Source organism: Ruditapes philippinarum, unplaced genomic scaffold (genome assembly GCF_026571515.1).
Source record: "Ruditapes philippinarum isolate M1 unplaced genomic scaffold, ASM2657151v2 ctg1892_1_1_1_1, whole genome shotgun sequence".
NCBI lineage: Eukaryota > Metazoa > Mollusca > Bivalvia > Venerida > Veneridae > Ruditapes > Ruditapes philippinarum.
In genome coordinates this window covers 7,406-22,687 of record NW_026867047.1, presented here as the reverse complement: position 1 = coordinate 22,687, position 15,282 = coordinate 7,406, and the positions used below count along the sequence as shown (strand labels likewise).

At 32.2% G+C, this 15,282-nt stretch overlaps 1 protein-coding gene across 2 annotated transcripts; it reads right to left on the bottom strand.

Annotated features, from left to right (window-relative positions):
* Positions 1-489: 489 nt before the first annotated feature.
* LOC132734620 (TBC1 domain family member 22A-like) lies at positions 490-15,043 on the bottom strand. Of its 2 annotated transcripts, none has more exons than XM_060721412.1 (11): positions 14,910-15,043; positions 14,083-14,300; positions 13,307-13,486; positions 12,676-12,746; positions 12,061-12,189; positions 9,675-9,740; positions 3,900-4,020; positions 3,298-3,480; positions 2,095-2,222; positions 1,462-1,557; positions 490-953 (listed from the first exon to the last, which is right to left on the bottom strand). In XM_060721412.1, exons 1-11 carry the CDS (start codon positions 14,924-14,926, stop codon positions 819-821), a joined length of 1,344 nt encoding a protein of 447 aa, XP_060577395.1. In that variant the 5' UTR covers positions 14,927-15,043; the 3' UTR covers positions 490-818. The 2 variants fall into 2 exon arrangements, with proteins under 2 accessions (XP_060577395.1, XP_060577394.1); XM_060721411.1 differs by lacking the exon at positions 9,675-9,740 and adding an exon at positions 8,317-8,382 and having other exon boundaries at positions 495-953.
* Between the last annotated feature and the right edge of the window lie 239 nt (positions 15,044-15,282).

The window sequence follows — 15,282 nt, the reverse complement described above, 5'->3', positions numbered from 1 at the left end:
TGTTTTAAATTTGAAACAGTCCAATCAAAGTTAAAGGCACATTATGCCTCAGAAATACACATTTCTTAAATTCTTTAGAATTATGTGTTTAATAATGTTTTGATAATATATTAAGAGCATGTAAGATGTTTAATAACTGACAAAAGTATTAACATGTAGTTATGTGTTGTAAAAGTAGCAAAATGTAAACAAAGTAGTATTTTGGAACTTCCATACAAAATACTAATTCACGATATAATTATACCAATTGCCAACATAACAAAATCAGCAAAAGATAGTTTATGTATACGGCAAATGAGTATTTTTTGGAAACTGTAAAAAGAAAAACCAAAAATAAAACAGTTTATGAGAAATAAAAATGATGGCATTTCAGATGCATAATGGACCTATAAAGGGATTTCAAAATCAAAATACAAAGTTACATTGAGCAAACAGTATAGCGCCCGGCCAGACTACAAGGTTGTGTCGGCTGGCCTGGCTCTATACTTGTGGCAAAAGCTTATTACTTTCAGTTCCAGCAGGTTAAAGGTTAAATACAAGAATTTGCATAATGTCTCTTCATTAATGATGAACAGAACAATTTGACATACATGTACAAAAAAATAAGATAATGAACAATTTCACCAATTCATTTTTTCGATTCTGGAAGTATGAAGCTCTGTGTATTTTCGTTTTGCAGTAAATCTTTAATAAGATATCTGTCATCTCGATATCAGCCAATCAAAATCTTTCATTTTCAGTTGATACCAACAACAACTCACACACTTTTCTATGCCGTATTTTCAAACAGATCACTAATAAATCACTAAATACTATCATCAGGACTTTTTACTTAAATGACTTGGAGCGTCCGCAAACATGTACTTAAGTTTAAAAGCCTCGGCCAGCAGTTCACTTATTTCATTGTCATGCCAGTGATGTGTTGGCAAATTCTGTAGGAACATTAGTATACCCTGAAATTATAATTAAAACAATTTCATGTTGAATTTTAATGCATATGTAGTAAAATAAAATAAATGATAATAATAATTGTCAGTTTCAATTGTGTCAGAGATTATTTCTTGTGAGACAGCTATCCAGTGTAATGAAGGATGGTGAAGAGATCTTCAAAGATCTTCTTCAAAGGTAATGTTGGAAAATTGCTACATACTGTTTACATGTGTTGGTGTGACTTAAAACTTGACAAAACAAATACAAAATAATAATAGTAAGCATAATTTAGAATCTACTATTTTTTTCCATTTTTCTGTCATATATGCTTGGTTTCTAAGGCAACAAAATAAAGAAATATATGAAAAATCTAGTCGTTTAAAATCAAGTTTATTTTATAACCCTTGAAATGTCCAGTAATTTTAACTTAGGTTACAAATTATTCAATTGACAGCAGTCAAAAGTTTGTCCTATTTTATTTAAATGAGAATATAGTCAAAACAGAAAATGAAGTTGAACACAGAATTTTACCTGGAAGTCTTTTTCTCGTAACAAATCTTTGGAAAACCTTGTCAGGAAGGCAGCACACACATAAAGATGAAAGTCTGCAAACCCATTATGTTCACACTGTAATAAAATGTAAGCATAATTTCATTGATCAGTCAACAAAATTTCTAGTATATTTTCAAGGTCAAATTAGCTACTGAGTAGGGTTTTAGACTTTCGTCCGAACTCATTACTAGAGTTCCATCCCAAAATAAACTTGTTTTTCTACAAGTATCATACAGCATTTCTACATTAACAGGCTGTATTTACCTTATAATGAAATGCGGGAGAAGGGGGGAGGGACAGTCATATAGAATATTGTTTCAAATTGAAGAAAAGAATTGTGTCTGTCAACAACAATACTGGCAGTGTAAATACTACATATTCTACCTAGCAAAAAGTCCAATTCAATATCAAACATATTTCCACTCAAGTACTATCACTTATTAAGAAATTTAATTTTATTTCATATCCTTGACCTCTCAAGATATGCAACATGCCTTATCCAGCTGACAGGGAGTCTGACCCTATATTATATTTAGCATATTATCAAGGGTCTCTTTCTTCAGGCAGCTAAAAGGACTTAATAAAAAAAAAAGTTAAATAGTTGCAGCTTACCAAGTAGGTATCCCAGAGTCTGACACTACATCTAAGAGGAATTTCCCTCATTAACAAATTGTTCATCCATCTAAATGCAAATTGTAGGTACTCCACACTCTCCTCCTCTAAATGGGCATGTAACTGGGCTGTTGATAAATGAAATAACACATTTAGGCATGTAACTGGGCTGTGGATAAATCAAATAATACATTTAGGCATGTAACTGGGCTGTGGATAAATGAAATTATACATTTAGGCATGTAACTCATAATACTGGGCTGTGGATAAAGTTAAATTAAACATTTAGGCATGCAACTGGGCTGTAGGAAATCAAATATTTAGGCATGTAACTGAGCTGTAGATAAAATTAAAAATGAATTTTTATATTTAGGCATGTAACTGGCCTGTGGATAAAGTTAAAATGAAATTTAACAATTAGGCATGTATCTGGGCTGTTATCAATTTTTTTCCATCAAATTGCAAATGGAACTGCTAAGGAAAAGATTCAAACTTTATTATGATGGTTCCCCTTACATCATGTATGTTTCTACGAAGATTTAAGTTACTTAACAAGTTTGACTATCCCTAGTTCCTTTAACCAATCGAATGTTAGCAATAATAATTACTTGCTTATTATAGTTAAAACACCTGACCAGTTTACAGCCAGACCAGTCAGTACATAATCTACACAATTACAGTTCAATTTTGACATCTCAAGGCAGTACAATGTACATAAAAGCTTTACATGTATTTAACAGTTCGAAATTCAAAGCAGGACAATTCCATTAAGCAAACTTGTACATTTAAGTCTGCTTATAACGATATTCAAGGTACTACCAAATTTATATTGTTATTTCAAGACTTTCTTCACCTTAATCCATTACTGCACTAAGGTGAATTACTGTCATATCTGAGGGGCAACCAATTTGAAAACCAGACCTTTATCCCATAATACTTCAAGCATGCCATGTTACTGTGTATTGTAACCGCCTATTGTACGGCTATCAGCCATTGGTCTATTTCACGATATTGACCAATGACAATAAGCAACAAAATAGGAATTCGTCAATATTAGTCTCCCTTGCCGCTGAAAAAATTATCTGACAGTAGGACAGACTTTAGCTTAAAAATCGTCGAACCGTGTGAAAATACGTTGGTTATATCCGTCAGTTAGACTGCTTTAAGGAAGTCTGGAGGTTACTGTTATAGTTAAATACCTACCATCAATTCTCTTCACAAGTTCCCTGAGAGCATTTACTTTAGTTTGTATGCCTGGTTGAGCGAATGTGTAATTATCCTGAATACCGTCTAGAAGTTTCGATGTACACCAGAACGTATCTGCTTCTATAACGTTTAATGTCTCCTCCGGTAATTCTGTAAGATTTATATTTTCTACTTCTATATCTGAAATATATAACAAACAGGAAAATACTGATGAAGGCTTTAATAGAATCAGTCATATGTTATCAATATTGTTTTTTCCCCTAAGTTCTTTCACATGCAAAAACGTTAAATTCTATAATAAACGCCCCTTGGGGAGGCGGGGGGTACAATTTCAATAGGGGGTGGTGGCCTAAATTTAGTATAAGAAAAAATGTTTAATAATAATATTGTAAAATTAAAAGGAACGTTAAAAGTTTACTGATTTTAAGTAATTTTTGTCTAGTTTTACATACTGGAAGCAGCAGCTGTGTAAAAATTTGTATTATTCCTTTATAATAAACTTCTACCATCTTCGAAACTCTGTTTTTTTTCTTTCCTTGGCAATAGCAAATCACTTGCAACAGATTAAGAGTTAAAATTTAGAATCACAAAGGACTTACCATTTTCAATAAACTCGGAAAGAAATACAACAAAGAAAGGAGTAACTAGATCATTGATGCCCTGTACATATCCGCTGGCCGGATGTCGTATTGCCCATATATATAATATTCGCTCAAATATCTGAAAAACAAAAAAAATTGTACAAATTACTTTCAAATTCGCACAAATGGCACAGATTTACCATTATAAATCTATGTAAAGTTAATATCTCATTAATTTTCAGTTTATGCAATTGATTTAGTAGATTGTTATATACATAATAATACTTTCAGTTATTGATAATCATCACACCTCCCCCTTTTTCAAAAAAGTTTTGGGAAAATCATTGCTGTAACAAAACATGCTAATTTAGAAGTTGGTATTTCTTATAAAAGAAGAAAATTTTATTAGTATTATTCTTTTTAATATTTTTGAGGTTATGGTATGATAAATACATGTACATATAGTAGAGGCTTTTTAAAAAATATTCTGAATTAATGCTAGTTGATAAAATAGTTCATAAAGCTTAACCAGAGTAACAATGATCCTATTTAAGGCAAGTTTAAATTCTATATTATTTCAACCCCCAGATCTTTCAAATGCAAATGATTGCATCAATTTTTATATGTACATTGACATAGACTGTTTGATCATGAATTTATTTTTTTCAAAATTTAATCGTTAGAAAATATAAAATCAACAGGATAGTTTAAACATATCTACTTTAACTTAATTGTGATGAAAACTTGAAGCTTATTTGCACCAGATATGAGTCTGTGTCCCCGACTAACCAGTGTGTCTTGGACTAACCAGAACTGGGTCAATGAGAAAGCATGATCACATGGTTATGACCCACCCATCTAAAAGATGAGTGGCAGCAAGTTACTGAGAAGAAGATAAACTTTTTATAACCTAGTTCAAAGTGTATAAAGCTATAAATTTGCTGCATGTAGTACAATGTATACAAAATAATTGTTTGAATTTTGATAAAAAAAATTAAACTAACATATCTATATGAAAAATATTAAAAGCAAATGTTCAATGCGTGAAATCATTGCCAAGTGGTTATAAAACTGCACTTAAAATATCAGCATAATATAATGTTCCAGAACATTTTATTATATTTACTTGTTACAGTCAGATGTATTTTATAACAGAGACATTTTATGTTACAAATCCTTCGAGAATCAACCATTCGATAATGAAAACAACATAACTTACTATTACATGTATTACTTGATTTTATAAACTAGAAATGTGTCATCATGCCACAGATGCCCCCGCATGCAGCCAAAATTTCAAATGTTATAATATTTAGTTCCAAATTTGTTTGCACAAATTATTTTTTTCATTCTAAGTTCAAAAGCCCTTAAAACTTTTCAATGTTAACACAAACCATTTTTATACAATGTTCAAGGCACTGAAATTATTCAGTCTTAACCTTTTGAAAATAGCATATTGCATATTTGTAGCTAAAATAATGGCTATATACATTTCCACAAAAGTATGAGTGCTGAAACTGAAAGTTCAAAATTTTTCCAACATTCAGGAAGGATAAGTTTGTCCAAAATCATTGAACCACGACCAAATTCAAACTTAAACTGCTTATTCCTATGATGTATCTATATTATTTTCAAAGTGAAAGGGACATAACTCTGCCAAAAAAATCATCGAACCATGACCAAATTCCAACTTGACCTGCCCATTCCTTTGACATATCAATATGTCAATTTTGAGTTGAATATGTAACACTGTTGGGTTGATAATGAACAGAAACTGTAAATTTCATATCATTTTCAAAGTGAAAGGGGCATTACTCTGCCAAAAATCATTGAACCATGACCAAATTCGAACTTGGCCTGCGCATTCCAAAACATATCCATATGTCAAATTTGAGTTGAATGTGTAATACTGTTGGGGAGATAATAAACGGAAATTGAAAATTTAACATTATTTTTAAAGTGAAAGGGGCATAACTCTGCCAAAAATCATCGAACCATGACCAAATTTGAACTGGACCTGTGTATTCCTTTGACGTATCCATATGTTAAATTTGAGTTGAATGTGTAATACTGTTTGGGAGATAATAAACGGAAACTGAAAATTTCATATTATTTTCAAAGTAAAAGGGGCATAACTCTGCAAAAAATCATTGAACCATGGCCAAATTCAAACTTGACCTGTATTTTCTCATGACATATCCATATGGCAAGTTTGAGTTGAATGTGTTGTACTATTGGGGAGATAATGAAAGGAAACTGAAAATTTCATATTATTTTCAAAGTGAAAGGGGCATAACTCTGCCAAAAAATCATCCAACCATGACCAAATTTGAACTTGACCTGCGCATTCCTTTGACGTATCCATATGTCAAGTTTGAGTTAAATGTGTTGTACCATTGGGGAGTTAATGAACGGAAACTGAAAATTTCATATTATTTTCAAAGTAAAAGGGGCATAACTCTGCCAAAAATCATCGAACCATGACCAAATTTGAACTTGCCCTGTATTTTCTCATGACATATCCATATGTCAAGTTTGAGTTGAATGTGTTGTACCGTTGGGGAGATAATGAACGGAAACTGAAAATTTAATATTATTTTCAAAGTAAAAGGGGCATAACTCTGCCAAAAAATCATCGAACCATGACCAATCTCAAACTTGACCTGTATTTTCTCATGACATATCTATATGTCAAATTTGAGTTCAATATGTGCAACTGTTATTAAGATAATGAACGGAAACTGATGATGACGGAAGGACGGAATGACGGTACAGGGTAACACTATATGCCCCTACCATTATATGGCGGGGGCATAAAAATATTTCAAGAGATATAGCTTTACACTATGATAATTATCCATGCTGCCATTACAATTTTAAAATATTTGCCATTACCATAACATTGTAAAATAACACTTCATGCAAATGTAAAAAAATAAAATGCAAATTACAAAAATAAACATAATTTTTATGCACACATTAGACATATAAATATCTGTAATATTATATCTTATTTATTATGCAGCATGCATTTAGGTACCCTAACTGTACTCTTTAACCTTTATTCTTCCAAATTTCTCCCATGGACTTGTCCAGTTTTCAGGTTTGGAACTGTCCATTATCAATTTTGGGGATATCAAATGAAAATTAAATTTGAAGTTGGTCAGCCTATATTAAAGAGCATGGTCAGACTACAAGGAAATACAGGCAAGCCTGGCTCTATACTGGTGGCAAAAACTAACCACATCTGCTTCCAACAGGATTAAATTTAAAACATGAAGCACAATGCAGGAAAATTACACCTGTTTAAATAATTTCTTTTAGCAAAATTTATGTGATTTTTTTTTTATCAAAATAATCATAAAATGAGCAAAGAAATCTTGTAGCCAAACTAATTACATTTCAGCTAATGACTCAATTGGCTAATGGCAGAATGAGCCTTGAGTAAGCCTTGTAATGTTAGTTTCAAATGTCCCAATTATGTTTATAACAAGTACAACGAAAAGCTATTTCATCAAGACTTTACCAGCAAAAACAAACCATGCATATACATGTTATGATGTATATACTGTTTATACATATGTATCATGTACAAGTAAGTAATTAAATGTCAAAACATACATATATAAATACAGGGTTAACATACTTGTATGAGAACAATTTGTAAGCATACATAATGTATGTAAAAAGTCTACTTTATGACAGGTATGAAAGTCAATAAAGTGCATGCTTGTTACTTCTTACATATATTTTTGTTTGTTTGTTTGTTTGTTTCATTTTACGCCTTTTCCCAACAGTATTTCAGTCATATAGGCAGGTAGTTTCCTTACCATCTTTCCTGGAGAATTACACCAGTACTTGACTACCTTCCTCCGTGCTAAACTACCAATGCATCTCCCGGCGATCGAACCCACGCCAGAGAGGTAACTGGATAAGAAGTCATCAACTCTAACCCCTCGACCACGGAGGCGGTTTCTTATATATGTACTACTTATAGAAAAAAATATAGCTTAAATATAAACAACGTTTTTCTTTTTCCAATTCCCAATAGGTCTGCATTTCATTCATTATGTATAGTTCCTAAGTTACAACTTCAAACAAGGTTATATAAGTTTTATAAGCACACCTATATAATAATGCAATCACTTTTTTCATATAATAAAAGGATTATTTATGCAATGGTGTTTCAATTGAACTTATGTCATGGTATGCCTAAAGAGATGAACTGATTCTGCAAAAATCTTCACAATTCTTGGCAATTCTTATAATTTCAATAGTAAATATCAAACTTATTTGAAAATTTAGGTGAAAAAAGCATATATTTGTATAATGGCATTTCTCATGCAAACTAACATCCTTAACTAAAATATATATTACACTTATGTTCAAACAGTGCTACAAAAAAGATGGCAGCAAAGCACTACTTCATACTCACTTCCTGGATGCGTTTTTGTTGAAACAAATGAGCTAAAGATGTCATTCTTGGAACATCCTTCAAAATCTGCAAGAACATTACATTACATGATGCTCTGTTACAATGACTGTAGCCAAAATTCCAAATTTGTTTCATGGAATTTACACCGATAAAACAAGGGCATTGTAAATCTTCATACCAAGTTTGAGACATTAAAAAAGCAAATCTGGGCCCCATCTTATCAACAATTGTACAATTAAAGAAATCTGCAATGTTTGATAAGACACCGCCAAAACCGTGCGATTGACGTAGGATAATCGTTCCATAAAAACGGTCATACCATCCTTGATAAGACAGGCCCCTGGTCTTTTTGTTACATTGTGTAAATGTAAAGCACTAAAACTGTACCAAGGTAGCAAGCTGCGTTTTTTTTTGCGTTGTTTTTAGTGACAAGCTTAATACAATTACAGTGAAACCTTTAAAGAGAGGCCCTCTGTAGAACAATTACCTCTATATAACAGCATAGTCATATCTTCAAAAACTTAAGATTTAACACTGATGTTAACCTCCGCTACAGCAACACCTCTCATCAACAACCATTACCTTTGTCTCCCTAAGGGTGTTGCAGTGCAGAGGTTAAACTGTATTTTAAATATGAGCAAGGGAGTTAATTCATGTTAACATTCATAAGCTGTTAGAACACATTTTTACAAATAAACATACCATAACATAACATATATTTCATGTATATACATGTACATTTAATAGCCCTTAACTTTTTTACTTGTACTGCAAAGGAGAATTTGTATACAATTCAAATAAATATTTTCCTGAGCAACAAATGTTAGCACAATTTATCTCCCTCTTACACTGTATTAAAACAGGCACAGTCATTTTTTTTCTCCTGTATCTATGAATTCAAATGTGGTATGCCAACACTGCCCTTGTTTACCATGAAACAAATTTGATTCTTACTATACTAAAACAAACAAAAAAAGTTCCACTTTTGATCTGAAAATACATATAAATGTCTACTTATATAAAAACGATTGGCCGATGTTGGTGTTAGCCTTGACCTAGAAACAGTTACCTTGTTAACTTGACCTTGGAACACTGATCATGTGACCTTGACCTTGGAATAAGAAAAATACCCTATACTTCTTACTATACGAACAGTGAGAAAGAATGACTGAAAAACTTGTTCAAGAAAAGTTTAGAACAACATAATATATTTACCTTTATGTATCTTCAGATCAAAATTGGTCATGCACTCAAGCAGAAAATGATAATAAAGGAAAATATAAAAAAAAAAAAAACATTTAGAAAGGGCCCATAACCACTGGATTTTACATGCATTTGCTCCAACATATACAACTTACTTCTTGAACTAATAACTGTTGAAATATTGGTATTAATGGATTCATACGAGGTATGTCTATATGTATCTGGAAAAATATTTTACTGTTCAATCATAAATGTTCTGAAAATGAATCTATAAATAAATGTTATTATGATTAAATGTTTATGATTTATGAGTTATAATTCTTACCATACAAACAGTACTGAAAGATTAAAGAGTGGATGGGAATGAAAATGCTCAACATTAGACCCCAGCCCCCCCCCCCCCCCCCCAAAAAAAAAACTACTTGCACCTTAGTAGAAATATCAACCTTGAAACCCACACCAGTGAGAGGCCAGTGGTTCAAATTCTAATAAACTTTATTCTAAAAGATTGTGACCTCCTAAAAACATTTATTTATTACTTAATGGTTAATAAACATGGCTACACACAGTATTTTTTCAGATAATTCAAAAAAGGGTAGTAAAACCGATGCATGTGAAGGAATTGTCATATTCTTGTCGAAAATACAGTCGAACTTCGTTCGCTCGAACTCGGAGGGCCTGTGCAAATTTGTTCGAGAGATCGGTAGTTCGAGCCAACCGAGGTTGAACTATTATTACGTTGATCATATGCCTAAAGGTTTTTCTAGCTTACATCGGTCGAATGATAAATGCGTCAACATAATTGTTTGTTAGTACATCTATTTGTCGAATATTTCATATTCAGAATTATTAGCCCAGTGTTTTAATTAAGTATTAACGGTACGCTGTGTAAATCTATATTCATGCATATTGTAATTGGTTGAGTTCGATTGGGCAATCACACCAAACTTATTGAACAATGTTCAAAATGTATTTATATGTTTTCTAATGAGATGAATTTAATTTTTGAAAATAAATTAATGAACTATTTATTAAAAACATTTACAGCAGCATGTATTTGTAGTCATTTACTAAAATAAACACACATAGAAGTATCATTCTATAAAAAGATAACACTGTTACGATTCACTTTACATGAACCACGGTTGTAATTAAAGCCGTCCTGGTAAACGGCATTCTTTATTGGCATGATTATTTTACTTATTTCACAAGTATTTTCTTTTTATTGTTACCATAAACGGCAAATCAATAATATTATCATACAAATAAATCGGTTACAACACCTCTTATTTTGTATCAATTAACCTTAATTACCCTTGTCACGACCACGAGGTGTTAAAAACATGCGTCGCCGACTGTCATTTATTTCAGGACATACCAACTTGTCTTTTTGTGTTCGACCGAAAAGGTGTGATTTTCACTATATTTCTGCCGAAGGGACCAGAGATCAGGTTCGAGAGTTCGAGCGATCGGTGTTAGAGCAATCCGAGGTAGAACAATATATATTATATAGGAATTTTGCCGGGACTGGGCATTGAGTTCGTGCGAAGGGAGGTATTCGAGCGATCCGAGTTCGAGCGAACGAAGTTTAACTGTAGTTAAAAATGTTAAAGAATTCAGGAACAGGGTCTTAATGCAAACATGTTTCTTCAGTATAGGCTTATATTCTGTACATGTTATACACAATTTACAGGGAAAGAACTGTATTTGTTTTAATGATAAATTACCAACAATTCAAGCATTCAACAAGTGAAATTTCTCAACCTGATCAAATAATACAAAGGTATTATAACTGTAACAATAAAAATACTTTCATTGCATGTTTCTGGTAAACATACATTTATAATTTCATTCTACGAATTCTTAAAAATAATTATGATCTCTTCAAATTCAGGAATTTCATTTATTATTGACGATATTGATAATTAAATGAGGCCAAAACAAAACAATAATGTGGTTTCCAATTACATGACTTGATTCAAAGTTTTTGTCCAAACTGAAAATGATGTTTGCATACAAAAGCAAAATTAATTCAGAATAGAATTAGATTACAATGAATTGCTATTAAAAAAAATCAAAAAAAATCTCTCTCCGAACCTGTCTTACCAATTTTCATCAACATGTTACTATACCCTTAAAATCGTTTCGTTTAGCCAAATATAAATAGGCATATTGCAAAATTTAGCTATTCGCAGGGAGAGTGTGTAATATAACTTTACACAATCAACAAGAACTTTAACTAAAAAAATTTATTTTTTTTAAATCTCCATCAGACACGGACACCCAACAATCAAATGTTTTGTCAGTCTGAGGATAAACAGTGGGATGGATGGATAGACGGATGGGCAAGGGGCAAATCTATAGACCCTCAAACACTTAGGTAATGAACCATTATGGGGGGCATAACAATGCATAACTATGCTTACAAACCTAAAATACCACTCCTTATTCTTTGAAATGTGAAGCTAAAAATTACAGATTTTCATTCTGATTAAATAAGATATCTATGATGGCCATAGTAAGATTTTAACTATGTTTTACCTGTCTAAAGGTGTCTTGATGCATTTCATCATGTCTAGAATCATAATATTGATCAATAAGGCTAAAATATTCCTGCCTCTTTCTCTCTAACATCTGGTCCCGACGATCAAAATTTGTCGGTAAATACCCCTACAACAACAAATAATAATATACACACCATAAAATAAAGTGCAATAAGTTTATACAGAACTTATTGTAGTTTGTGTAAGAAGCTATAAGCTTATAGGCACACTCTAGAATCCATTCCTATAGTCAACCAGTACAAAGCAATGAGTGTAAAGTTTCTTCCTCAAGAAAACAACAGTTGGCCTTGGACAGAAATTGAACACATGTGGCCAGCAATTCTTAGATAACTAATTTGGCATGTTTACCACTCTGCCATGCAATTTAATACTTACAAAAACTCTTGAAAAAATTTATTTAATAGTAAATACAGAAAATAAATTTGAAATACTTCAAAAACAAATACATATGTGCCTGAACATTATTAGAAGTATACTATATTATTCTAAAGTCACAAAAATGACTGGCAAAATAGTTCAGGTTAAAATCATGATGATGTCAGTCGAAAACCTAATCATAAGAAAAACCAAAAGAAAGGGTAAAAATTCTTACAGATAATATTTTCCAACAAGTGGGTCGCACAGCTTTTGGTATACCTGACCAACTCAGTTTTTGAAGCTCAACTGAAAGGTATAAAAATTAGACATATAATTTGAAGATAATTTTGCTTATTTTCCATGTACAATCCTTGAATGTATAATAATGCATAATACATGTACACATATGCATTCCAACATTATAAATGCCTTAAAAATAAATATTCAATGCAAAAATTTTAGTATTTGACCATTTCTCAATTATTTCAAGAATTTCCATGATAATGAAGAACAATGACTGAGATAATAGTTTGAAAATGATATTTCATGGAAGAATTAGTGATTATCCTTCTGTCCTGAAAATAAAACCCAAATATTTTACAACAAGTATAAAACTAATAAGCTGCAATTTCTTTAGCACTGACTGTATTTTGCATCTTGAAAAGTTCCAAATTCAAAACCGCTTAAGTTTATGGCTGCAAAATAGATTTATTAAAATCTATATTAATTGAACTGAAATCTTTGCTACAGGCAAAAAGCCAGGCCAGTCTGTACATATTAATATTCTCACCAGACGTTTTCTGCCGGCTATATTTTATCTATAGCAAAGTATATATCTAAAAGGAAAACTAAACATAAATTCTTACCCATATTGGTGTTAGGACCAGCTAACATTGTTTTGATTTTCTCCAATTTAGTTACTTCTTTGTCAACTATTGTATCTTGTGTGTATCGTATGGGACTGGGTTTTGGGGGCTGAAAGGAGTTGTTTATTCTAATACCCATACCAGGAGCTGCCTTGTGATGACCTGGTCCAAGATTGGGACCTAAATAAGATCAGATCATCATTAATGCTTGAACAGTCAACATTAGAAGTATATGAAATAAGCTGTCAAGAAAAATAAAATACAAAAAAAGAGTAATAATTTAACAGCAATTGCTTTTAAACATTATGTGCGAAATTCCATAGCTTAAGGTAGGATCATTTTCACACATTATATAAACAGCAAACCACCTATTACATGGACAGCTTTGAAGCATATAATATACAAGTAGTGTATATATACATGTATGTGTACATGTATGTATCATAAGAATATTTTACACCAACAAATGAGATCACTTGTAAGACAAGAGTCTAAATTTTACACCTAAAGTCGGCAGTTCTTCCTTATTGACTACAATGTTTATACGTTGTATTTGATATGCATAATAAAACAAGGTGTAAGGCATTAAATTGATGTTAACTAGAAAAGCATCTATAGAACACATATTCCCCCATCTTTTATTGTTTTGACAGACAGCTTGACAGCAGAACAGACAGACATAAGGGCAAATATATATGCCCTCCCCCACCTTCATCTAAGTCAGTAAATGGGGCATAAAAATCATAAGTAAATACTGTTGAACAAATCATATTTACCATTATAATGTATATTAGCATTTCTTGTCTGTCTATCATGATCTATCACAGCCTTGGCTGTAGACTGAATATCCTTCATGGACATTTTTATGTTTGCCATATCGATCATCAAGTCATCATCTCCATCATCCCAGGCATCCATTGTCTTGTTCTCAAAGTCTTGAAATGAGTCCCCTGTCCTTGCTGTTTTTGACTTGTCATCTTTCTTAGCAGCATTGCTAAAATTGAAGGCAGAAATGAGAGCAAAGTTATCTTGCCTTGGATTTTATTTTCGTTAAGGAAGCATGCAGACTTTTTATCCACTTATATATCTGTGTCTGAAACTGAAACATTATTTCTATTTCTGTTGGGTTAAACGTCATACTAACACAGTCTATGTTAACTTTTCAGCTTTACTGGTGGTGGAAGACCTCAGGTACCCTTCTGTGCATTATTTCAGTCATAAATGGGACCCAAGTAGAACCAAGACGTTCCATAAGCTAGCTGGATAGATTCCTCATATGGAAGTCCAAATTGCCTGTCAGGTTTCGGACCCACAGCAGTGAGGAGCAAATGGTTTGAGGTCAATGACCTTTATCAGCTTAAATGGAAAAGAAAAATTTGACAGCTCTCATAAATTTTATTTCATTCTCATTTAAAATGTATGTATTCTGGGCTCCATCCGCCCTTTCAGGCACTGAGAGTACGAACCTCAGACATGTCACAATTTTCAATCTGGAGGGGTGTTGCTTTTAAAGCTGCTCTAACTCTATACTGGTGGCATAGGTGACAGGTCTATTATTTTCTACAAAAGCATTCAAAAAGTTTGTGGCAGTCATGAGACTTACCTTAGAGGTTGGTGCATAGGAGGGTGTTGTGCTCCATAGACTGGTTTACCACTGTAAAATAATTCATTATATCATTTTAAAATTATCATAGACATTATTTCCCTGCTATACACTGTCCATTATTTTAAGCCTGTAACCTAATAACTGATTACTAGCAGTAAATAAATGTCCATAATCAATTGAATAATATTTGACATTACCGATGCACCATGCTATGTGGGATCATTTTCATTAGTAAATAGTAGTTCAAAATAAGCAATTAGCATATGTCAAAATAAAACTTGTCCAGGCCTACATGTAACTTCCTGTTTATTGTCAGTTGTCTGGAGTGGTTTTAGAGTTGTCCCAGAAGTTAGACTATAGGATTTGTAGA

Coding starts and splice junctions, on each gene's coding strand:
- LOC132734620 (XM_060721412.1), bottom strand. Junction 4,021..9,674: donor AACAGTTATTAGTTCAAGAA/GTAAGTTGTATA, acceptor TTTGTTTTTCAG/ATATTTGAGCGAATATTATA. Junction 2,223..3,297: donor ACTTGTGAAGAGAATTGATG/GTAGGTATTTAA, acceptor ATTTATCAACAG/CCCAGTTACATGCCCATTTA.